We start from the raw sequence: 26,167 nt of genomic DNA on the forward strand, positions 1-26,167 counted from the left end.
GCTAAATAGACCATCCTCCCAGCATTTAGCTTCATTTTTTTTAATGAAGTTAAAACAACATATTTAGCTGACCCGTGATCAAGCCTAAGCTAGTGAGAAGGTCAAGATTCTGTCTTTTTAAAAGAAAAACGACAATCTTTCAGTTCATTTCAGTTTGGTCGGGGCTGATGATTCACTTCCCAAGGTAGGTGCCAACTCTGGACACACCTGTCAACTCCCAGAGAACAAATACTTCAAAGGATAAAAAGACAAAAACGATCTGTCAGGCTCAGTGTTTCCATTTCGTACAGTAAGCAGTTGTTTACCATGGCAACCACACTGTAAACAATACTTAGCAGTACAAATGTGTGCTGCAGGGAATGTAAATTTATTTTAAAAGGTAGGCCCGTTAAGGGGAAGGTTGCATATTTTCCAGTGTTTAAATCACACTGAAGCAGTAAATCCATTCTGAGAGAGCAAGAACTACAGGAGTGACACAACAGATACTTGTAATATCGCAAGTGAACATTAAACAGCACAGAAAGCATGTCACCACACATCCAATATACTAGATATACATCTGAAACTTGTCAGGAATACTCCAGGAGAGAAGCTCTAATCAAGTTCAAAATAACAGCAACACAAAGGGGCTCATTCCTGTCATAAAAACACAGAATCACATCTGAATCTGAAGAGAAAACATGGAAATCAAATAGAAATCACCGGTGTGAGGATCAAGATACAAGTCACTGTTATAACACCTGGGAAACGAGGTGTAAACACACAGTTGTGAGGAATAGTGCTTCACATTTTTTCCCAGGGAAAATGTAAGGTGTGCTTGATTGTGGTTATACATGAATCAGTACGTAGGAGTCAGACTAAAAAGCATGTGAAGTGCTCGCTTTCCCTTTTTATTGCTCTTTTAGTGAATGGAAGAATTTGCCTCTATGGATATTCTAACTGTTGATTGCTGCGGGGACAAGGACAAGCAACAGCCTCATTTACAGAGAGCTTATAAACTAGTTTGCATGGTTTTGCTGAGTGGACGTCAACAAAAGGAAACAATATGAAGTATGGAATATAACAAGCACTGTTCAGAATGATATGATGAAATTACTAAATTACTAATGCTTTAAAAACAATCTGTCCCAAGAAGAATTTACTTATTTTTTTAATTATAGGTTTTTGATTTTAAAAATAATAACTGCAATCACTTTTTTTTCTTTCTAGACGCTTCATGTAACTGGTCTGTTGCATGAAATGCATCAAATATGTGACGTGCTGCAACAGTTGCACACTAATGACATATACTAAAACGTATTCTGATAGTAGCATGCAAACCAGCCATTAGCAGTTATAAGTAAATTTGTAGTAGCAAAGAGGGTTTTATTTCCCACCGTTTGTTAAACTTACATAATTGTCAATATAAAAAGAATTACTGTAATGACTATTCTGCTCATTTCTGAAACATAAAGTTCCTCAAGGACTATAAAATGATTTTGTCACATGTCTGTGAAGGTTCTCAGTCATCCAGGTCATCGTAGTCTAAGGAGCTTGGAAAGAGAAGCATCAGGATTTCTTTACGTTTCCTTGAAGATGTTTCACCTCATCCGAGAAGCTTCTTCAGTTCTAAGAACAATTGGTGGAGTCCCAAATTTTAAGCCAGACTTAAAAAAAACATCTTCAAGGAAACCTAAAGAAGTCCTGACGCTTTTCTTTCCAAGCTCATTAGATTTTGTCACATGACATTTTTTTTCCTGCTCCTATAGCCGCAACATGTTGAAGTTGTAACCCTTAAAATCAGTTTAGTTTAAACCAGCTGCTGTGTTTTGTCTATATTTGCTGTTTTTCCACTCTTTCTGAGTCAGTTTGAAATCTCATGCTGACATATCAGTGCATGTCAGCTTGCATGGTTATTATTATACATCATTTTCTCTGTGCAGCTAACCAAAACCCTCTTTCAAACCCGGCTCATGCTGAATCACACGGCCACATGTGCAGCAGTTACAAATCAGATCAACAGAGGCCCTGCTGTGAGTCATCATATGATCTCAGGTCCACCGAGACCCCCTTTTGAAATTGGTGATCTCGACTCCCCACACAAGTTCCCAAAAACAGCTAAATGGGGCATCTTTAAGCGGTGACACGCATGAGTGTGACATATTTGTAAAATTATGCTCTCACTCTGTCTGCCTCAGACAAGAGTCTGCTGCCACACTTGTAACAGGATCAAATGAGTGTAGAGGATTTGGCTTAGGTGTATTTTGCTGAGTCAATCATAAGCACGCCCTGTAGCAGTGAGCAGATGAAGTCACTGGGCAAAAGTCTGATCGATAAAAAGTTGACTTGCTGAACCAGCCACCCTCTGTACTCCACGAGGAGTTTATTAAAAGCTGACAAATTAGCTACATTAGCTTCACAAAAATGTGAAGGGTAAGATGGGAACTCCCCACTGACTACAACACTGTCACTGACTAACACTTTTAAGAGGAAACTAGATTTGATTCTTCTGCACTGGTTTTTATATTGTTTTGTCTATTTTCATATTATACATATCCGTATATAAAGAGAGAGGGAGCAGAGCTTTGTGTTATATTAATGGTATTATGACTTTATTGTTACCAATGGTTTCACATTAAAGTGTTTGGGGTGCTGCTAATGTTTGCCTTACGTGCTGTATTAACTTCATAACATATAAAACAGCAATCCAGACATGGTTGTACTAAGTAAATACAACTAGCTGCTTATTTACAGTAAGTCCAACTGAAAAAATAATCATTAATTCCCATGAAGAATTAAGAGAAAAAATTTTAATTTACAAAAGTGGATCTGTTTTGTTAAAAAAAGCAAAAATGCAAGTGTAAAAGAGACTGTAGGAGATCTTTACAGCTTGTGACGTATGAGGCTCACAGTACTCCGTTGTGATTTATGGACAACATGAACTAAATATCCCTCTAGCTTAGGTGAAGGATGTGTTCCTCTATAATTTATCATGGCTCCAGTGACAAAAACCTGTGGGGTTTTTCTCTTTAAGCCGCAGGTGATTTTTAAGAAAGTGATGACATTTGAAGTGGAGGTGATTTATGGTAGTGAAATTGAGATTGCAGCGTGTTTAGTAAATCTTATCTCAGTTTACAGTAAGCTGTGAACTGAATTATTAATGCCTGCCAAAAGACAAGTTTGGGTGCTTAAATTTTACTCTTAAGTTAAGAAACTTTGGCTCCCTTTTTTAATATAGTTTTTGCGCTTACTTGGTTTCCCTACCCTCTTCAAATTCCTTAGAAATTTCACATGAAATACACTCAACAAGGCATTAAATCTCAGTGCTTAGTTTTTGTTAGATCTGTCAAACTTGATATTTGACCATGTAGTAAACCACTTCAGCGTTAATTTAGTGTTTCACAACTCTGCTGCCTTAACTGTGACGACTACCAGATGATCTGCTTTCCCACTCAGTGTTTCCATGAACAGCATTGTTCACTCAACACACGTATCAAACAGCCACCCCTGAATAAGCAACACTTAAAAATGAATTCCATCAGCCTTACCGTGACATCGTGTATTTCAAGCTAGAGTCTTGGGTATGTCCAGAAAAAGTAGAGGAGAATACCTGGAGAGCTTTGAAACTTAGCACTACTAACATGGTCATGACAGGAGATAAAGAGAGCTAGCACTACAAAAAGTCAAACGACTCTTATCCAGGGGAATACCAGGAGGTTCATTTTTTTAACATGTTCAAAAATCCCAAATTTTCTGAGTAAATTACTTCAGCGATGATTCGGCCTTACTCACGGTTTCCAGTGAAACGTGCTGGTGACACCACTCAAAGTGATAAACATGAAAAAACTGGGAACACTTGGGGGAGTGAAACATGCTTCTGAGGAAAGATAAGAGATGTTGTTAGGTGTAGGTTTAAAAAGTTCACACAGACTGTGGTTGTTTTTGGTGTTGTAGACTAGCAGCGACCTTTTATCTGCACATCTAATTGATTTCTAATGAAAACTCTTTGATGTGCAAGTGCAGGAAAAGTTATCGAGAATCGGGCTGTGTTTGACTATCACAGTGGATTTAGCAGGAAAGACCTGGGAAATTCTTTGCCTCCCTGGAAGCACATCAGACAATAGCCAGTTCAGCGTGCCTTGCCCCCATCAAAGTTTGGCTTCACCTTATAGAATCCAATGCGTGTCCTATCAAGTTCAGTAATCCAAATCTCTTACTATCTGTCATCTCACCCACATTCTTACCCTTCTCCCCTCACCCCCCACAACCAATGTCTCGCCAGTGTGTGTGCCTTGAACTAGATTTTATGCCTTATAACATGCAACCAGGTGAGTCTCCAGGCTATGCAGGGTTTGTGCTTCCTTTTCAATTTGGGTTCACACTGTAATTCAGGACCAAACTGCCCTTAAAAATAACAATGAAACATTGACATTAAAGTCGATTTCTTTATGAATGAACTTATTTATTTCTTTTCCTTTTCAGTAGCAGAAGTAATCAGTTACATAGACCAGCCTTCATGTTCACGTTCATAAATGGATGGATGTAAGGAGTAACTTTTTTTTTTCACAATAACTACATGAGCACATGTTTAAAAGGGGGAATTTGTAGATTTCGTGCAGGAGGCGGTTGTGTCCGTTTTACCAGAGAAATTCTTTATGTTTCCTACAAGACGGATTGTAATAACAACAACACTCGTTTAATCCACCAGAGAGAATGGGGGGGGGGAGAGGTTTGAGTTTTATTGCATCCCTCTCCAGTTATAATGAACTGGGGAAAATCACACCAAGTAAATATAGAAGTTCGTGGAAAACTGTGAGGCAGGTTTCTATAGAAAGCCAAGCACTTTGCAATTCGGTAGAAATCTTAATAGCTGGAGGACAATTTTAAGTGGGTGGAACACGTCGACGTGATGATTGCGTAACTTTCGCTCTTAGTCACAGTGACGTGTCAGTGTTTGAACAGAAGAGGGCGCCCTGTATCCACAGTTTACCCAGACAAACACAGAAGGCACAATGTGAAGCAAAGAGAATCAGAGCCCTTACTTATATTAGACTATGCTTAAGGCCACTAATAAAAACTTCTATCATCATTGATGATCTCAAACAACAATATAAAATGTTTCATTGAGGATGAAAGGGGGGCAGCTTATCTAAGCATAATAGCAGTATACAGTCTATTGTATTCATACAGAGCCAAATTAATTCCAAATTAAAACTAATTACTCAGCTCCTCCCGAGGAAGTGGAAGTTGCAGCATGCAATGGAGAAATCAAATAAATCTGGAGGATGACAGAGAGTGGGGTGTATCCTTTTACCAGCTACAGAAAGTGTTCAGTAGAACATCAAAAAGCATTAAGGCAGTACAGAAAACTGCATAGACAGGCCATTGCCACTCCCAGGGCATTAAAGACGGGTGCACTTTGACGTAGGTGATGTGACTCAGTCTTTGTAGCAAAAGTGAGAGGATGTCACTCCCAGTTTGTAGCATACTCCTTCTGGAGGGATGTGCCCAAAGAAAGGGTTGTGGGGTGGGGCGGCCCCCAGAGTAGACTGCTGTTAGCACCACTGCATGAGAGCACGGATAGCATCATGCACTCATTGTCTTTACTGAGGTCAAAGTTAGTTATGTGTTAGTTTGTTGACAATATATTTTGTTGTATTATTTCAGATAACGCTAACCATTCATATATATATATATATATATATATATATATATGAATTGTTAGTGTAGCTGAGCACAATGCTATTAATAAAGTAGGGTTATGACTTTTTTTCACAAGTAAAACGTTTGAAAATGCCAATATTTTTTCATGATCAAATGCAAATCTTGATTTTGCACATCTCTGCTGAAGTGCACCATTTAAAAAAATAATAAATAGACACACCCCTGTTGTTCAGGGAGCTTGGCAACCTAGCCACAGGGTAGCATTATGATTTTTCTACATGCACAGTTGTAAATAGAGATAGATAAAAGTGAAATCAGGAGATGAAATCACAAAACTCCCAAAGAGGACTCCTGGTTGAGTTTTTTCCCACCTTGTCTGTTTCTGGGATCAGAACACTTTGTTAAAGACCTGGAGTGCACTCTGACGCACAGTTATACGTGACTTAATGACACTACTTTATGCTGTTACGTGAATGTACCGAACAATACATTTCTGCTTAAAAATGCTTGAAAAGTAGGCTACACCTCTTTATCACACTCTCAAATCCGTAAAAGCAGAGTCAGTGTTTCAGATAAGAGAGAACCTCTTTTATTTAAATGTCCCTGAGGTTACCTGCTCCACCTGCCAAAGTATCTTTGGGGAAGATATTAAACCCCGAGACGCTCTCTAAAGCGTTCACTGGAGTGTCAGTGTGTATGATTGTCAGATAGAAAAGCAGAAAAGCCCAGAAAAAAGTACTTTTCTGAATGTGTGTCAATGAGTCAGCGAGGCACGTTGTATAAAGTGCTTTGAGTGCTTGAGTAGAATAAAAAAAAAAGCGCTATATAAGGCCCTGTCCATTTATCATTTATCATCCAACATCTTGGGTCTGCCACTATCTTTGCTATTTAAGTATATGGTGCTTTAATCAACACAACATTGTAACTCCACAAATTACCAGGCATATCACCTTTAATCAGCTCAGACCGCATGCCAATGTACTTACATTACAGTGTCATTGTCTTAGTGCTTAATAGCAGTCCTATTACGTCTTTAAAATATGGATAGAGACAGTCTGGCATCACTGCCAAGAAAGTCTTTTTTTGTAGTGGCATGCATCTCGACTTACCACTTTTTATGCAAAGCGGAGCATTTGCATAAGCAGCCCTGCATGCCAGGACTGCTTTTCCGGAGTCAGCAGAACTGGTTATCAAGAAAGAGTTTCACAATTTTAAAATTAGCACCGTAGAAGTCCAGAGTTTGAAACGTTACATGACTTTAATTCTCTAATGTGGAACTTAAAGTTGCCATGACTCCATATAGTTTACTTCATCAGATAAGTTGATGTAGTGGCGAGAAATAAAGAGTATTATTTTTACAACAACAACAAAAGAAGACATCAAACACACTATTGCATATTTGAAGCATCTTTATTCGTTTTTATTATATACTTTGTGTTTTTACATAAAGAGACATATTTCTTTTACACATATAGTTTATATGGTTAATTTGTATCTGTATATATGTACACCTTAAATAAATCTTACATTAACACCAAGAAAATAAAACATTTACAGTGCAAGAATGTTCATTAGTGGTCAACTTTCATGGTCGCTTACCCTGGTAAACCACAATCACTTCCAAGCTCATGTGCTAAGTTGCTTCTATGTTTTTTTTTTCTTCTTTCTTTTTTGGTTTATTTTTTTCTTGTTCTTCTCCCCATTCATGCTCTCAGTCAAAAAAGAAAAAGACATAAAATTTGGAAATTTGCTGACTTGATGGGAGGGGCTTTGGAGGAATGGAACAAATGAAATGACCAGAGTATGCACATGTACCACATGACCGACCAAACTCAGATTACCTGTAAACACGTTGAGGGTAGTTGAGACATTTTAGGAAATTTGCTTGTTTGCTTTGTTGCTTATAGTTAGACAAGAAGAAACAGCCATATGTAACTAAGTTTCCTTAATTTTAGGCTTTTTTTTTTTTTTTTTACATATTTTTGTGGAGATTAAACAGATGAGAAAACATGTTACGAAACGCTTGGAGAAACTGCAGCGTGATTCGCTGAAAGCTGCTGCAGCTCTTGAAACGCAGAAGCTAATTGCTTATAAACCAGCCCTGTAATGCCAAGTGTATAATATTTGATACGTGAGTTTTTATGAGTTTTTGAGACCTCTACATCATCAGTGTGAATTTTATTCCTCTGAAAAACGTACAAATTGCACAACTACGCCAGATGTAGCAAAACAAACATGCAAATTAAAACTCATATATGCAAACTGATATTTTAATTTATTATTTTTCTTCATTTTCAGAAGGTTCAATAAGCACTCCAGCTTCAAAAAGACAGAATTTTCTGGAATTTATTTAATGGTTCAGGCTAGTTTGACCTTTTTAAAAAGTCTAAACTCTGTTTCTATTCTTAAGCAATAAAAGTAATTAGGATGAAGTAATTTTCTTGTCTTGCCTTCTGTTTTTCTTATTCAGCCTGAGCTGAATTAAGTCAAGCTAGACAACGAGTTGTAGCAGTTTGAGATAACTTGCTCACACCCACAAACCTTTGATACCTAATTACCAGAAAAAAAATGATATGATGACATGATATCCCTATCCAAGGTTGTCCAAACACTCGAATACGCAGTGGAATTTGTAGAATAGAGTCACATTTCAATAACACAAATGGGTGAGGCCTATAGATAAATCTTTCAGCAATCACACTTATTAGCAAAGTGTTGGATTTTTATTTTTTTTTACCTGCTCCGGCCGTCTTCTCATCTAACTCTCCGCAAGAAGCTAAATCTATTCTTTTAAAGAAAAGGAGGTTGAAGAAACTTGAGGTGTGATCACATTAACCCGAGTGCGTGGGAGCTCTGAGGAATGGGTTTTAATGGTGAGTGTGCGCAGGATAATTTCAGAAAGTACATGAGTCATCGCAGAGGCCATAAACCGACTGTTTGAATGCGGCTGCTAGAAATGCTCAAAGAAATATAACATGTGAGAACGCGCCAAGCACAGCGGTTTATCGTGAGCACGGTCTGGACAGGCATTAGAGTTTTGTTTGCCCTGTGCATCTGTAACTTTAAATGGCAACATCGCTCACGTCTACATTTGATCAATCAGAGGAGGCAATGTGGCATTTAAAGCCCTCGTTTTCTGAACTGAAGAGACACATTTTTAATCTGATGTTTAGCCTTAAAATGAATTCTTATGTTGTTTCTGTAATATTATGATAATAAAGGGCCGCCAGCCTTTTCCATCCACTATTGCAAAGAAATAAATACCTATTAAAAAAATCAAACACGTTTGTTATTTACAAAGTAAAACCAATGAGTTCCTAGTGTTTGTCTCTGAATGGGTGCATAAAAGTGAACGTCTATTCTAAGCTCCGCTGTACAGTCAGTGGGTAACCAGCCCAAATGCCTCGCATGCATTTCCCCGCACACATTCAGAGAATCTATTTACTACTATTTTACAGTTAAGTCCTACTAAGCTGCTGTACAGAGGCTGTGTTGAGGTAAAGCAGGTGTTCCTGGCCAACTCTAACAGGAAGGGGTTCGTTTTAGGAGAAATGGTCGCCCACTTTATGAAGTGGGGCTTTTTCTTTTTTTTTTTTTTGTATGTTTTTTATGTCTGGACAGGACAGCGAGGGAGGGCAGGGCACTGACGCATGATTGAGGGGTGTCTTTCAACACGACACACGCTATATTGCTGTTGAGTCGATGATTTCCACATTCTATGCTTAAAGAGAGTTCGTGATTATGATTTATTTTCCCAGTATAAAACACAGATCGGGGTATATATTTATATATATATTTTTTGCAGTTAGTTGCAAAACACGGGTAGTATGACCTCTATGAATCGTCATCGTGTCGTGACTTTAAATGCAGATTGCACACATGCACACAAAAGCACCTTTGATTAGAAAAGAAATTGCACAAGTTTGATAGATATCGTCGACCGTACAATGTTGACATTTTCTACATAGAGACTGACCGCTCGTTTGCATTAAGAAGTTATGAAGCATGTCTGGAAAGTATACATTTCGGTATACAACTTCTTAAATGTTGATTGGTATAATTCACCTCCAGGTGGCTTTTTTTTTTTTGTTTCCTTTTTTCCCTACATGCATTTGACTCCTTGAAACTTCTACCCCAGGAGCTTAACTAGCCGGTGATTTGAGCCCAGTTCTACTTTGAACAAAGCACTACACACTGACTAATCTAAATCAATCATGACGCTTTAACACAGTAAAGTTATTTTCAAATGTATTATCTTGACATTGACTTTGTTTATGGATCTTTAATGAGCCTAAGTATTCATGCTTTTGTTTTCGCCCCCCTAACCAGTACAAGATATTGAAGGCTAGCATATGTAGCTAACTTTCATTTAGGCTTTTCTTTTGTTTGTTCTTGCCTTTGTCCATCGGTGCACGTGAAATGGAAATCTCTTTACAATCATAATGTTTGCTCAATGGGTGAAGAAAAAAAGGAGCAGATTGTCATGCTACAGTTCATCTAATGCTACTTCTAACATTTAGTGAAAATGAATTTAAAAAAAAATAATTTAAAAGAAAAAAGGACTCATTCAGTGGTGAAAAATGACATCCTGACAGGGGGCGAGGAGAAGCTTCAACTCTGAGCACAGACAAGTTTGCAAGAAAGAAATAAGAAAATAGAAGTTCATCTGTCCTTCGCCGCGCTCCTTGCTGCTCAGGCGCGAAGCTCAAAAGAGAGTCGTCCCCATCGACCATTAAACAACATGTTTCGAAGAACACATTCATCCGCACGCTGCGCCGTTTCTCTCATTCATTAGTTCGTCCACATCACGATTCACTCACGACGTCTCAGTCAGTTCAACCAGTATGTGCTTTCAAATGTGATCACAAATTTGAGCTCAGCCGTATTTGTTGTTAAGAGTTTTAAACAGTGCATCTCATGTTTGTTTGTTTCTCCCCCCGAACTTCACAGGAGGTCATTCTTCTCAACCTACCTTCATTTCTCGTCTAGTTAAACTAATGGCATGCATAATACTTCTATATTTGGCATAAACCCATAACCCACCCACCCAAACCCTCTACCCTACTCACCTGCCAGTGAAAATAACAACATATTTAAAATCCACTCTTGTTAAGCCTATGTTAAACCAGCCAAGCCGTAGTCTTGTCCCTTAATGGTTTAAGCGCTCCCCACCACCACCTGCTCACTGAAAATAAAGGGAGATCCCACAGTTTTCATTCATCTCTTGTACAGTTCTTCTTATTTGTCTTTTGTTCCCGGTGTAAAGGATCGCAAACGGTCAGGTGAGACAGACAGCAGACAAATAGGATGGTTATGGTGGTGAGGGTGACGGAGGGATGTAGGTCCCTGAAAGGTCCTTAAATAGTCACCGGGCAGCTAATGACCTTGTTCTCTAGCATGACACTGACCACCAGGAAGACGAAGTACAACATGAACATGATGAAGCCGAGCAGCTTGCTCATGCGCCACTTGCAGGCGGCGATGGAGATGATGACGAAGAGGAGCATGAGGAAGAGGAGCACGATTGCACAGAAGAGGCCGTTGGAGCTGACTTGCACCGGTCTCAAGCCTTTGAATAGGGACCACAGGAGCCAGGGGAGCGGCAGTCTGCAAGTACACAAACACACGATATGTTACAGGCTGACCACGTGAGCTGCTGAGAGCCGATAACAGCATGAAGATACACGTCTATGTCCTGGATAAACTGACCCTTTAAATGATATATGCCTGTTTATAATTTAGTCTTTTTTTAGTCAAAGCTGCTTAACAAATATGCACGTGGTCGCCACATCTAACGCGGTACATTTGCTTTACTATCTTGTTGCTATTAGAAGAAATGATACAGGTTTAGCCACGAAACCGAACCTAATCTTGTGTAAAGACTTTGGAAATCAAAATTGCGCTGCAAAAATGCCATTACAGCCTGAAAGCCATCTTACTCCGGCCCATAGAGCCAGTAATAGTTTACTTATGATGCTACAGTAATTCAAGGCTTTGAGAGGAGTCATCGTCAGAGCAAAAAGTACTGCTTTCTCTGTGCTTCTCCTAAACATCACATACGGATCCCTACCCAGATCATGCTTGGATAACATACCCAACAGTAATGTCAAAGATGTTGGAGCCTACAGAGCTGGATACAGCCATATCACCCAGCCCCTTGCGTGCCACAATAACACTGGTGATGAGGTCAGGGATAGAGGTTCCAGCTGCTAATATAGTCAGTCCCATAATCTCCTCTGTAATCCCAATGGTCTCTCCAACCTGCAAAAAAGAAAAAAAAAAAGAAAGCTAAGCTTTAGGGTAAATAAAAACTAATCTTTGTTCTGGCTATTTTTAATTTCCTTGTGCTTAGAAGCTGAAGGAGGTGATAAAAGTATCTCTGACAATCTTTGTTTTAAACAAGACAGCTGTAATTATGCGTGAGTGGATGGGAATGGAGGGTTATTATAAATGTCAAGAACGAGAAATGAAGGAAAATATATTTTGTAAGGATTATTCTTATATCATTAGGCTTTTGGGCTGCTGTTATGATCACATAACATCAGTTCTTTTTACAGAGTCTTGTGTACCTGATGGGCCCACCACACCATTAGGTAGGAGAATCCTGCAATCCAGCAGATGGCACCCAGGAATGTAATGGGGAAGAACCTCTTTGATGACTGGAAAATAAAAAAAAAAGAAGGATTGAGCAGCACATGTACACACAGACGCACGCACACGGCATTCTTGTTCAGGAGAATTTAGTTGCATACCGTTTTCCTGACGTCAGGCAGCGTTAGCCACAGGGGAAGGACAATAGGCATGATCAGGAGGTAGGTGAAGCGCTTGCGGCAAGATTCAGGCCAGGACAGGCTCAGAGGCTGGTCCTCTTCTTCTTCATCCTCAGCCTGAGAGCAGAAAAAAGGAGATACTGGTCAAAATGTATCATTTTGAAAACAATATCAGGTGAACAAGAGGGAATAACTGAAAAATAAAAACATTGGAAGTGTCCCTTTTAGCTTCACATACTCACGACCCACAGAGGCAGGGATCAGTTTGACAACACCACTGTTATGAAGGAATTCAAACGTCAGCAGAGATTAATCGCAGGAACTGGATGTGTGCTACCATGACTTTAAAGGGGACCCATTCTGCTCATTTCCATGTCTCACTTTTCATCTTGGGAATTTACCAGGGTAGTTTTGCATGGTTCATAGCTGAAAATAATATGTCTTATACTGGACCATGTTGCAACCACATCGGATCATCCTCTGTCTGAAACAAGCAGTGTGATCTCCCGGAAAGCCCACTTTCTTTTTCTTCTGATTGGCTGCCCCTCATAAACCGGCTTCGTTTGATACAGAGCAACACTCAGAGATTTGATTCAAAATATAAAGTAGAAAACAGTCTGAAGAGTGGGCACTTGGCCTCATTATTTGAAACTTTGGCCATTGCAATTGTAAGAGTATGACATAAATTTAAAAAAAACAAACACATAACAGGTCTACTTTAAGAGAGAGGTGGCTGTGATTTCTGAGACTCCACTGAACCTGAAGGGCTGAGTGTCAGCAGTCATCGGGAGCTCATCACTGCTGACTGGTGATGTTGGCTGCATCAGCAGATCCTTAGGGTGTGACTGGACGTGCTGCTGGAATGCCAAGTGAGAAAAAAGTTGACGGCACCCTGCGATTCGAATGAAATCAGATTCCAGGAAAGATGACTACATCATCATTTTATCTACCTTCTTACAGGCTGTCACTTAAAACATCCAGGTAATAGTTAAATAGTACAACAACTAAGCTTTTTCTATCCAGAAAGATCCCGAGGTCCCTTAGCAACTAATTATAGAAGATGATAAGGAGCCAAGGGGACTTGCAGAGAACAAGTCCATGCACGCAGGCCAGACTAGAACATGTGAGTGATCTAAAATTTATCCCCTGCCCTTTTGAGAATAAATAGGTATAAAAACATGAAGTGAAGGGGTGCAGAAGATACACTGGGCAGAAAAACAAAGTAAAACAGATGCTGATAACAGATGTGATACGCTGGGTAGTAATTTTCTCAAGGAAATCATTTCAGGCCTTAACAAATTTAATCAGATCAGCTAAACAAGGCCACAGTGAAGCAGAAATCTTTAAAGATGGTTGCTGCACGAATCATGAATCATATGGCGCTTATCCTGCTGTGACAGCGACTGCTGTTGAGTATTGCCTGGTAACCTTGGTAATCAGAGCTGCCAAACAAAAGGGCTTGCATCACTTATGTTCAGCATTCTGATTTCTCCTCCTCTCCATATCCAGATGGCTGCATTGTTGTCTTTTAAAAGCTCTAAAAAGCAAAACAAAAACACCCGAAGCTTTGCAAAGATCAATTCTGGACCAAATCCACTGCTTTTAAAAGATGCAAAGATTGTTATTTTGGCTCACTGCAGAATCCAAAAACGCAGCAAAAGCTTCTTCTTATGTTCAATCACAATATTGACAGTCCACTCCACACGGTTTTGCTCTGCAGCGCTTTCATGGGCATGTTGACTGCATGCAGACTACTGTTTCTGGATGACACTGCTCACCATGAATCCAGCTTTTGACTATTTATGATTTGCTTTAGTTGCTTTCTATGCTAAAGTACCCCATTGAGCTGGTGCTCCCTGGTCTAACTTGGTTCCTAAATGCCAGCCCCTTGGGGGCCTTTCCTGCCCTGTGGTGGCTCAGTTGGTAACACTGCCAACTCTGTGCTTAAAGGCACTGACTTTTATCAGACACCACAGAGCTGCGAGGGGAGGCGTGACATTTGCTTTTTTTTTTTTTCCTTTCTTCCTGGAGGGAAGCATTTGCTCTGGTACCCGGTGTGAGGCAACAAAGCTACAATAGTTGAAATGGTCAAAAAAGTGCAGAACAGCTGCAGCAAGGCTGGAAATGCAAATGGTGCGTTTGCATTAGTTTAACCAGAAGAAGGAAAACACTGCTGATCTGACAGGTTCGCCTCCATGAGGCATCTCCAGTTAATAAATAATGCAAGTACAATAATGGAAAAAAACACAGAGGAATTTGGTCTTCAAGTAAAATAATATCTCAGCCACAGAGTCGACAGATTATTGTTATTTTCATCAGCAGTGAATTCTGGGAGCACACCTCTCTAGGCTTTCTATGTGCATGCACAGAAAGCCAGAGCAGGGATTGTTGCCAACAGATACGACATCCGTCAAATCACACACAGTATTAAAAAAAGAGTAGCTGGGGTGAAGACGGGTTGCAAAGCAGCTTGCAACTGCAACTGCACGCAGGCTAAAGCAGCCTAAACTGCACGCCATATAGGTTATTGGGGTGTTTACGTGGATATCAGCTTCGCCGTGGGTGTGGGTCGATGTTGAAATCAGCTGATCTGTGGTGAAACGTCTAAATTTGTTGTTTTGGTTTGGGTTTTTGGTTCAGAGTGTTCCATTGTGAGTGTTGCATTATTTTCTTGATTCAACTTTGAGTATCCAGGAATTGACAAAATGCAGCCATCTGTTTAAAACTAAGATGCTATGTGTAATTCACAAAGAAAGCCTCAAACACACACTGTGATTTGAAACTTCACACATTTCCATTCACTATTTGCCTGTCTGACAGCAGTGTCTCATTCTTCACATGAAACATTCATCTTCATAGATGCCCTAACAGCTGCAATGGCATGAATATTTTTTTTGTCCCCCACACGCACACACACAGGCTCCATCTGGATATAAAATTCTCATCCTATTTAGGAAAAGAAAAAGCAAGAAAATCTTCAAACTGAATGGTACTTCCACCCAGGAACTCCTGAACACAATGTTTTTTTTCACATCGCTTTAGTTGTGATAGAAGACGTAGGATGAGTCATGAGATCCCGTGGTTATGATTTTCTTTAGTTTTCCCGAATGTTATTTAAATAATTGATTACAGGAGCTTTATAAATATTCAAAATGTATGCTACTGAAAGCAGAAAAATCTAGAACATGTTGTTGCAGATAGACAATTGAGTGAGACATAGCTTTAATGTCACCATCAAAATTAGAACCAGATGCAGATTTTAAAATGAAAAATCTGCTGCTCAGAGAAAAATTACAGCACATGACTACTTTTCTTGGCTTGCTTCTCAAGGGTTTAGACAGTAAGTCGTGCAAAACTCTGCTGCAAATTTTAATTTGACCTTAACTATCTCCTTATTCCCCAGTCTTGGTTGCCAAGACATCCAGGAGGAATTGAACAATTAGCGTGATGGGGCCTCTGGCGGCAATATGAAGGTGTGAGCTGTTTCCAGCTACTTCCTGGCTGACACAGGCAGGTGCACTGTGCAGGATCTAAAAATAACAGCATGTAGGAATCAAGAATGCCAATAAGCATCCAGGTCTTTCAAAGTTTGTGAATCATCACCTGGAAAAAAAAGGTGTTTTTAAACTCCATCTACCTGCTGTTCTGCTTCCTGCCAAACATTAATCACAAGAATATCTTTTTTTTTAACATCATATCAGGTTATGATGTCTGTGTTTAGGAGAGGAAAATGTCAGGATCTTGAGACCATGCACTGATTTCTGTAACAGAATCATGCCTGTTTTTAATGAAGTGTTTCCTGAGAATCCAAACCTATGAGATGCTCTGTAAGATGCTCTTTTTATACCCAATCGTGCTACTGAGCCGTTGCCATTTAAACGAAATAGTTTCATGTATTAGTTTTGTTTTAATTTAGTATTAGTATTTAAACTAATCAATTTAAAAATGTTTCTTCAGCTGTGGTAACGCTCACTTTTCCAGTTTTTTGCTCCATCAAATTCAAAATGAGATAATATTTTTCATTAAACTGTAAAATGTGTTAAACATTTGATATGTTTTATATGTCCTATTGTGAATAAAATGTTGATCTCTGAGATTGGTAAATTATTACATTATGTTTTATTTACATTTTCCAGTATTAGCTTTGTACAGTATTATTTGTGCTTTTAATCAAGTAGGACTTCATAGTATTGTGGACACCACTGTATGCAAAGCTGCTTCACATATTACACTTTATACAATATATCAGATATATACATATATTTATATAATGAACTTTATGTACATTTCATACTAAATAACCTAAACTAAACTATACACTCTCTCAAATACAAAACTACCGCTGATGCACCAACACTTCTGTTGTATTTTTAATAATGTAAGTCCAGAATTTAAAAAGGAAAAAAAACATGTTACTTCTTAGATTTTAAACTTTTCACGTGCCAGTGTTTTTTGTTTCATATTTATCTACCTTGTCTTTAAATTTTACACACAGCACGATGTTAGTAAAACTGTAACTTCGTCATGCTTATACATGCAATTTTCTTCAATATGAAAGACTTTTACAAATCTCTATGATATGAGATAAACTGGATAAAGGACTGGAAGCTTGAGGCAAGAAAAAATGCTTCTGAAAGAAAGCAGTCTGAGCCTGCATAATTGTTAACAGAATAAAAACTCTCTCCATATCATGCATTAATTGTAAAGGATAATAAAGGATAACTGGAGCTAATTTGTTCATGTGACGTTTGTGAGAATATCAACAAAATCGTTCCCATTTTTTCCCCTTTTTTCCCCCCAATTGTATATAAATTTATGAAGAGTGATTAGCCAAAACACTGATTATTACGACCAAAGCACTTTGGCTAATGCATGTCCTCCACTTGGAGGAAACATTACAGTAATTAATGACCACAAGCAACATCAGTTGAATGTCTCCTTGTAGTAAGTCGTCTGCCCAAAGAGACTTACAAGCTGTGTGATTTCCATCAAGCTTAGAGTTAAATATATTAGCACACAGTTCCTGTTATGTTTTCCTTTTTTCCACTATTGTTCACCCAGCTGAAACTGGCTGAACATTAGTTGGAACATTAGCAGGCTTTTGGGATTACTCTTGTTGATAGCAATTTAAAAGTTGAAAATCCAGCAGGATGACCGACACCCTCGCCTCCTCTGTCTGTTCTCCTCTCAGTGTACATATTTTGATTGGCTGCCCGGTTGCCCCAGGACCGTCTGCTGGCTTGGCGGGTTGCTGCATCCCGCCGTCGTCGTTAATGCCAGCGATTCTGGTTCAGGTGCCGTTATGAGACTCGCTGAGCCTGGCCACACGTCAAAGACCGAGTGTGTGTTTGTGTTGACGTACGTGTGCGAGTGTGTTTGTTTCGAGCATCCAGCGGCGGGGAGCAGCAGGTGAGTGAGGAGTGTGATTACAGAACTCAGAGGGAGGAGACGGGTCTTTGGCAGGTCTGGCTGAAGATGGAGGAACTCGCCCGAGTGCATGCTGGGAAATTATCAGCAGTAGTGACCTGTGCCATAGTTGGTGCAACCTTTGCATCAATCACACTCAAGGTGGAACACAGACACAGATGAGAGGCATAAAATATTCATAAATGCCTCTCTTACTTTGATGTTTGTCTCACAGTTTCGTCGCCTTCTCACCCAGTTAGGTGGACAGGCGACGAACTGGTATAAATAGATTTTCCACATACTGCGATTTGTGAGTGCCCTTTCATTTCTTACCGTCTCCCCCTCTTGCCCTGCTGTTCCATTCATAGGTGGGGTCACCTCCACTTCCACACTGGAGCTGTTAGGAAGGTTCTTATCTGCAGGAAAAATAATGAATTAATATAATAATAATAATGAATTTGTTTTTGACAACTCTGAAAGACAAAGTGTTCGTTTTTATGGTCTGAAGAAAAGAGGACAAATCATTTCTGCATAGCAATTCTATCCAGGTAAAATGATTCAGCTCCTTTTTTAATTATTAGGGAATCCTCACATTGTGGTAAATAAAGTAAGTAAAGTTGTTTATATAGCCCTTTCTCTTAGACATAAAAGTCACAAAGTGCTGTAAAACAACTACAACACAATTATAATATCATAGAGAACCCTGTTAAAATAGAACAAAAACAAATGAAACGCATAAAGAACAACAGAAAGTGTCAGCAGAAGGCCTGATTAAACAGAAAACTGTTGTTTAGTTAAGTAAATTATGAGGTGTGATCAAAATGTTCTACGACTGCACCTGTAAAAAAAACAAAAACCTGTTTTTCCAGATTTCAATTTGACTGAAACTCCCTCAAAGACACACCTAATGTTCCTGCTCTGTTTAGATTGCTCTCTAGAAGCACCATTCCCAACATGCACGTATGCTTCTGTATCACCTGAACTTCATGACCTGATCTGCCACCACCTGACATGAACATTGCAACATTTTCAGTGGAAGAGTTATCGGGTCTCAGTCTTAGCTACAGACTCGGATTTCATAGCCACAGTTTCTCATATTGAAATTTAGAACGCTGTAACACTACAGTTGATATTTGCTCTTCATGCAAGCAGTGAAGTTGCAAATGCTCATGTGCAAGTGGTGTGAATGCATCCTCCAGGGACGTTTCCATGTACTAGTGCAGAGCTGCACAAGAAGATGACCATGAAGGGGACAGCAGTCGTTTCTGCTTTTTATGCCCAAAAAGTTGTTGAACTTTTGATAACACCTTTTTATTCCAGGTCGTCTTTTTGCCAAATAACTAACCTTTATTTCAATCAAGTAACCAACTTAGCATTTCAGTACCAACATCTGTTTCAACCCTTATTTGCTTCTTTCAAATTTCTGTTTTGTAGTCAGAAGAAAAACACATTTATGGAACTGCTGGAAAGTTAGACATTTATTTAAAAAAAAAATGTAACAACAGAAATAATGGCAAAAAGTACATCAAGGCACCCCCATGTGTGTGAACATACATGTGCATGTCTGAGGCTAACACTATCTCACCTTATCAAATGCTAGTGGCTGCTTTAAATCCATTTCAATTGAGGCCCGACTTACTTAACTTACCCTTATTAAAATACAAAGAGCCGAAAGCCATGTAATCAGATGATTAAACTATAATTGCTGTGGAAATTGCTTTAATCCAAGTATGGTTGTGATACAATTAGCAGATCCTCAGACAGATAATGTGCCTCGATACCACTTTGGTCCACCACATGACCTCCCTCCCTACCTTGCTCGCTCAGATGTGGCAATATTACAACTAAAAATGTGATACCTGGACTGAGTCACAGTAAATATTCTTTTGCAACAACCTAAAAAGTGAAGTTAGCTGTGGTGACCACCAGTCGAGCACTTTGATCAAGAGGGTAATATGTTAATGTGGTGCGGTTAGCATAATTTTGCCTTGGTGATCATCAGCTATGTCTCGCTTTGATTCTCCTGCTTTGCCTCCATTGTGGCCATGAAAGTGTTTCCTCTGGCCTCCTGTTTGTTCTTTGGTCCAGCGCTCTTTGAAGTGAAAAACACATAAATTATTCTTGGCAGTGACTGTGATTGATTAAATACTGCTTGAAGACAACACTTGCAATCAATTTGGCTGCTCTTGATCATGTCGTGTTTGTTTAACAACAGATGATCGTTTCAGTAGGGAATCTAATAACTAACGCACATGAGCTCGGTTATTCTAGCGATACCCGCTTCTCCTTGAAGGTCGTGAGAGGCCAAAGCTGATCAGCGATCAGTGGACAGTGCGGACCTATTCATCGCTATGTTTTTCCATCAAGGCATGCCTTTACTGCACTGACAGCATGTTTGGGATCAAAGTCATTCTGAATAATCTTTCCACATGGAATTTCATGGTGGATTAATATTCTTTTTTGGTCAAAATTCCATAAATTTTGACAAGATCCCCAACACCACTGACTGAAATGGAACTCCAAACCATGACAGAGCCTCCACCGTGTTTTACAGCCAGCCGTTACACTCCCTGTCGTAGCTTTCTCTTGAAATCCTGACCTGTTGCCACAGATGTTGAGTTCAGTTCTTGAGTAGTTTTGCTTATCTCAGCCTTTTCTCATCATTTCCCTTCCTTAAGTATCGTTTTTTGACAGCCACCCTTCCACTTACGCCATTTCTGATAAGGCTTCAGTGAACAGTAGACAGGTCAACTGATTTTTCCCATTTCTTTAAGACATGACTTTCAACTACTGTTGATCTGCGGCTGATGGTATTTGTAGGCCTTTCACTTCGTTTGTCCTCCATCTGCCCAGGTTTTGCAAATTCTTTTAAAGGACACGCTTTCCACCATGTTCAGATATATCAAGTTTAAGCTAACAGCTCTTTGCAATTCACCTTGATGGTGCAAAAATACAATTTTATTGCTGTAAAACTGTGTTATCTTTGGCATTTTAGTAGATTCTGTTAGAGAAAAAGGGAATAAATCATGTGTTTTTGTGACAGGTTGTTAGTAACAAAGTATCTAAAGATGTAAAATTGTTTCTTTGTCTTATGTGTAGACACAATACTAGTTCATCGCTTGAGTTAAGATCCTGATTCATGGGATCCTTTGGAAATGGTCTTCCAAGGTCTTCCTTGGAAAGGAAAGGTCTTCCAAAGAAAAGAGACATTTTGGGAAATATCAGACCGACACCACTCAGCCAGTGTAGGTGTGTATGTGTAACATAAAGACTGACATTTTTTTTATTGTACGGACAATTTTGAGCCAGAAAATAAACAAAGGTATTTCCTATGATTTCATACTACTGCAATAAGATCTAAAGGATATTAAAGTTTTATTTACCTGAACGACTCGCTACTCCATTGGCCTTTTCACTATCCTCCACTTGGCATTTCTTTTTAGCAATCTTGTGCAGAATAGACGCCTTCTCTCGAAATTTACCTGCAAAGAGGAAACGAAAAGAGAAAACGCAACACTGGTCAAATTCGGACCAAAGCGCCGCGTACCGTAGCATCCACAAAGCCTTTCGGCCTCGTCCCAGTCAGCGCTCCTTCGTTGTCACCTTCGACCCCAGATGGGTCGCGTTTCAAAAGCACAGAACAAACAGGGTGGCGGCTTTACACAAAACTGCAGTTGCAAGAACACATAGTCAATATGACATAGCATATCATATACTGATGATCCTGCAATGTCCTGGTCCTTGGCGGAGGCGAAGCAGAGAGAATCTCTTGTGAAAAGATCTGCCTTCTGGAGCTCAGATTAAGTCCTGGTCTTGTTCGGTTCTCATTTCAGATCAAAAAGTCACAAGAGATGCCAGAGGCTAGCAGGGAACTTAAAAGCAAACAAAAGTTCGGGACGGCATGTCACAAATCACAAATTTAAAGATTCGAGAGGCTGTGTTCAAATTTTTAATCCAGGAAGCAACTAATTTGATCTCTTACTCCAAGACAAAAAAATTTATCATAACTATAAATGTAGAGAATTTGAACAGATGTTTCTAAAACTGCTGGTACGTATTAGTTTGTAGATAACATTAATTGATTCTGTGAAACCATTTTGTAATGGTGTGATGCAGTGGACTGGATTGAAACCTTGAGGCTCATATAATTTGTGTGCATTCTTGATATTGTAAATAATGGCTCATCCAAGGCAATTTTAATCACTAGCAATAACTGAGGAGCAATAGAGTTTTGATAAAATCCCTACAGCCTGAAATCCCCCCAAAAGACCACAAATATAGCCTAGAAACAAGGAGAAATACGATTCCAGCACCAAGTTGTGCAGATTCCAGGTCAGAGTTCAGCAGTAGTGGTTGCTCTCAGTATTTTATTTTATTTTTTTTTTTTAAAACCAGCCTGTAATATAAGAGACTTTATGCTATGCAGCACGTACTTACATGTGCGCGTCATTAATCGTTGTGCTGTCGTGCATCCGTGCTTAATTTAACTGTGCGTGTCAATCCTTCCCTTTTCTCCTGCCTCATCCAAATCACCCGGCTGCAATCAATGCAAAAGATTTTTTTTGTTTCATTTTACAAATGCATGGCTGATTCGTCAGTGCTTGACACAGTGATGCGTCAATACGAATACGCCGCCCAGCCATGTGAACGCTGTCTGTGACCTTCTGGCAAAATCATTAACCACCCCAAGTCACCGTCAGCCGCCTTCATGCCTCCTCTGTCTCACTCTACATTTCTCTATCACCTCGGATTTTCTCACCCATTCGTCTTTGGCAAACACCATCTTTCTCTCACTTTGTCTTTTTGTTGTTTGGCAACGCTCAGCCCCTCCCTGCCCTTCCTCCACACACATGCGCACAAATACACACACATACACTCCCGACTTTCACAAGACAGAATCACACATTCCTCTGTCTTGACGACACTCACCTTAGGCGGTCATTGTCAGTTAGTTGTCTTAGCGAGTGTGTTTGTGCGTGTTTATTCATGGATAAGTGGGTGTTTATTTATGGATGGGGGAGTCTGAGATCATCATCTTGTTACTTGGACATAAAACTGACAGGGTTGTGCTTTCTGCTGTAGGTATGGAAAAGAAATGCTAAAAAAAACCCCAAAAAAAACACTGGCGTCATGTTTCAGATCTAACTTTGAACATACTTTGATAAAGACCTGTGAAAGCAAAGAGCCGTTACTACAGAAGCTGCAAGAAGAAGGAAGTTTATCATTTTAGATACATAATCCACAGAATCTGAGATCACCTCAGCAAGTTAGCTTTAGCAGGAATCTAGCTATTTATTTCTCTCAGTTATCACTGGTATTGTAACAAAGTATAAAGAAACTTGTTTAGGTGTTCTGATTCTTTATTTATTTAATTGTTTGTTTGTTTTAACGAATGTGCAAATTAAAGCAATTAAGTGGATCAGCTAATTGGTTAATTATTCGAATGAGCAATCAGTTACCATATACCGTCGTGTCTTTTGTTGTCTGATGACATCACACCATTTCTTTTGCCTTTCCACTCCTTGAAGTATGTTGCATGTACTAGTAGAAGGCTTTCAATCCTCAGGCTGTGTAAGTGTGCATGTTAAGCTCAGTTAGTGATATGGCAAAGGTGGCAGGATTTATCTTGTGGGAAGATGTGTTTTAATTAGTGTCATGGTTATAATTTTTAGATATTGAAAAAGCACCTCCAGGCCTCAGTCACACAGGCGTAGAGACCAGTCAGTGACCCCACGGCAACCTCTGGTCACTTCAGAAAATGTGTATTCCCCAAGTTGCAGGAAAGCGGTTGTTGGAGGTTGGTGGCTGTCGCCACTCAAAAACAGGGAGCTGAAAACAAAAAAACCTTCTCATGATTGGCTTGGTCAGAATCAGACTGTGAGCAGTCGCTCACAGTTTGTGTGGAAGACGTCGACATGTCTGCAAAAACTTGACATTTACTCTCAAAGCTGCAAATAAACCGAAAATGAAAAACATTCACCTTCAAAGTAAAAGCTTTGCCTTAAAACGTCAACCACAAACAATTTCAAAAGGCGACTTTGCATAACATTTTTCAGTTTCACTACAGCTTAGCAAGTAGTTTGCAAGTATCTGCAGGCAGTTTGGCGTCTTCCGTGGAAACTTCTTCTCACCCTGGAAACCTACTAGCAACCAAAGCAATCACAAAGACGTTTTTGGTGTAGCATAGCAAATCTCTTTGCAATCAGTTTCACACCCGCTGGTTGTGGAATACACACTTTTTTCTAGTGACTGGTGGTTTACAGAGTTTCAATTAAGATCTCTAGACCTGCTCCAATGTGGTTTTGTGAATCAATTTCACAGGAAATACATAATTTCCCCTTGCAACTAGTGGATGTCACAAGGTTGTTGAAAGGTCTCTAGGCCTGAGTGATTGAGGTCTAAGCTCAACTAGTTACAAAGGTGGCGAGGCGATGTTGAGGAGGAGGAATATGCAAGTGCTACAGCTCTGAAGCGGAAAGATTTAGTTAGCTGTGATGAGGAAAATTAACAAGCTTGTTGTCACCATGAACTCACCATGAGGTAAAGTTAGTATACTCAGAGGTTAAACTGGACAACATAACCAGCTTACTCGAGATTACTATAAAGTTAAATCTGGTAAGATAAAATAAAACATGAATTTTCTCAGCAGCTAACATTGTAACGCAACACATTACCCTTTAATGGCAGTGATATTCAAAACTAATAAATTGCTTTTAAAAGTAAAGCTACCAAATGCAGTTTATAACAATTTTTTGCCATTTCCACCTTATTTATTGTTATTTGGAAACAGAGCTTTTACTTAATATGGTTACATTTTTTGATTTTTTCTTAACGCAAATTTTAAAAATGTGTTTTTCTGTCACTTTGTTTTAGCATAAAAGCACAAATATCAAAAATAACACTCCACCCAAATTATAAATATGTGATTGCTATGTATGGGAAATGTATGTATTGCCATCTTAAAGGAATTAAAAAATAAAAATAAAAAAACACAGTTAATGTTTAGTTAAATTCTTTAACTTAAAAAATATTTAACAACAAAAAGACCAGTTTGTGAAGTGTGGGTTAAAAAACGTTGTCATTTCTGCCTGTTACACAACCACTGGGTGGATTAGTCACTCCAGTTTGCCAAATTCAGAAACGTTGCTTCTGGTGCAAGTGTAACCTCGAAGTAAGTGCTGGGGAATGGATGATGTGCTGTATTGCTCAGAGACGCAGATGGGTAACAGGGAAAAACAAGCAAAGACGAGAAAACGTTAAAAAGACCTTGTGTGTTTTCTGAATGCAATATTGGCCGTGTAAGTGTGCGTTTGTAGTTAAACCAGCCTGCATTATGCATGTCTTAATTTACACAACGTCAAACAAAAGAAGCAAATTTAGAAATTTTCAGAAAATACCTAATAAATAAAATGTCATAATAACACTACACACAGTAACACACAATATGTATGTACATATTCGTAGGGGAAAAAAATATAAAAATATGCCAAAAACCAAAAATGGGAACAAAAAGTACAATAAAAAAAAATGGCATGGCTACTATGATTTGCACTTATGCCAGTGAAATCTCAGCGAGATTATCAACTTAAAGCAAAATTATGCAAACTGTGTATCACAGGCAAAAAAATTAATAAATAATAATGGGGCTGGATGTGTTGCTTCGTGATGAAGATGGAGGAGTATAAAAACAAGAGGGATGATAGAAGCTGTCTCAAAGAATCAAGTAATGAAAACTTTCAGGCTTACCTTCCTCAGTCATTGAGTGATAATATTTTAGTTTCCCATAAGTCCCAAGCTCTACAACATCACAGCAAAAGACAAGGGTAAGGCAACAAACACACAGAGAAAAGGAAAAGAGTGAACATGACAGAACAAGACAGATCTGCTGGTTCTACTCACATCACATTCTGTACAGAGTCACACAAGAAGCACAAGAAGTCACATACAGAGAGACAAAATCTCCCCAACTCATCACTGCATAAGTGCAAAGACAAAGCAAGGACTCAACTGCAAATACAAAACATCAAGAGTCTTTCAGCAACTCAGTCTGATAAAGAGCCTGCCAACAGTAAAGGGAGGGGGAAGGGGCAATCAGTATACCACCATTAAAAAAAATGATCAGAGGTTCATAAAAAGATATATTGAAAACAAACAGAAGAGGACAGTCGGAAGAGAATATACTGGGTCAACATGCAACAAAATGATGAGTCCTCCTCTCCTCTGCGCACAAGCTTATTCAGGGGCTTGATGATTCGGCATTTTATTCCCACAATGAAACCCGAACAATTAATTTGATTCCCTTACTGCTGCAGTTCTTCCATGCTACAGTAAATAGACAGTCAGCACAT

General features: G+C 39.2%; 1 protein-coding gene across 6 annotated transcripts in view; it reads right to left on the bottom strand.

Moving 5' to 3' along the window:
* Positions 1 to 7,034: 7,034 nt before the first annotated feature.
* Positions 7,035 to 26,167, bottom strand: part of LOC102296799 (sodium/potassium/calcium exchanger 2) — a 49,608-nt gene continuing 30,475 nt past the window's right edge. For 3 of the 6 annotated variants that reach the window (XM_005927672.3, XM_005927671.3, XM_005927673.3), the window contains 7 exons: positions 25,566 to 25,616; positions 21,203 to 21,301; positions 18,153 to 18,235; positions 12,396 to 12,530; positions 12,213 to 12,302; positions 11,738 to 11,904; positions 7,035 to 11,250 (listed from right to left, as the gene is read on the bottom strand). In XM_005927672.3, the coding sequence (XP_005927734.1) occupies positions 11,001 to 11,250; positions 11,738 to 11,904; positions 12,213 to 12,302; positions 12,396 to 12,530; positions 18,153 to 18,235; positions 21,203 to 21,301; positions 25,566 to 25,616 (875 nt within the window). In that variant the 3' untranslated portion in view covers positions 7,035 to 11,000. The remainder of the gene's footprint in view (positions 11,251 to 11,737; positions 11,905 to 12,212; positions 12,303 to 12,395; positions 12,531 to 18,152; positions 18,236 to 21,202; positions 21,302 to 25,565; positions 25,617 to 26,167) is intronic. The other 3 variants (XM_005927674.3, XM_005927676.3, XM_005927675.3) reach the window with 1 other exon arrangement.

The sequence above is a fragment of the Haplochromis burtoni genome, unplaced genomic scaffold (genome assembly GCF_018398535.1).
Source record: "Haplochromis burtoni strain Fernald_Lab_line unplaced genomic scaffold, NCSU_Asbu1 Contig_102, whole genome shotgun sequence".
NCBI lineage: Eukaryota > Metazoa > Chordata > Actinopteri > Cichliformes > Cichlidae > Haplochromis > Haplochromis burtoni.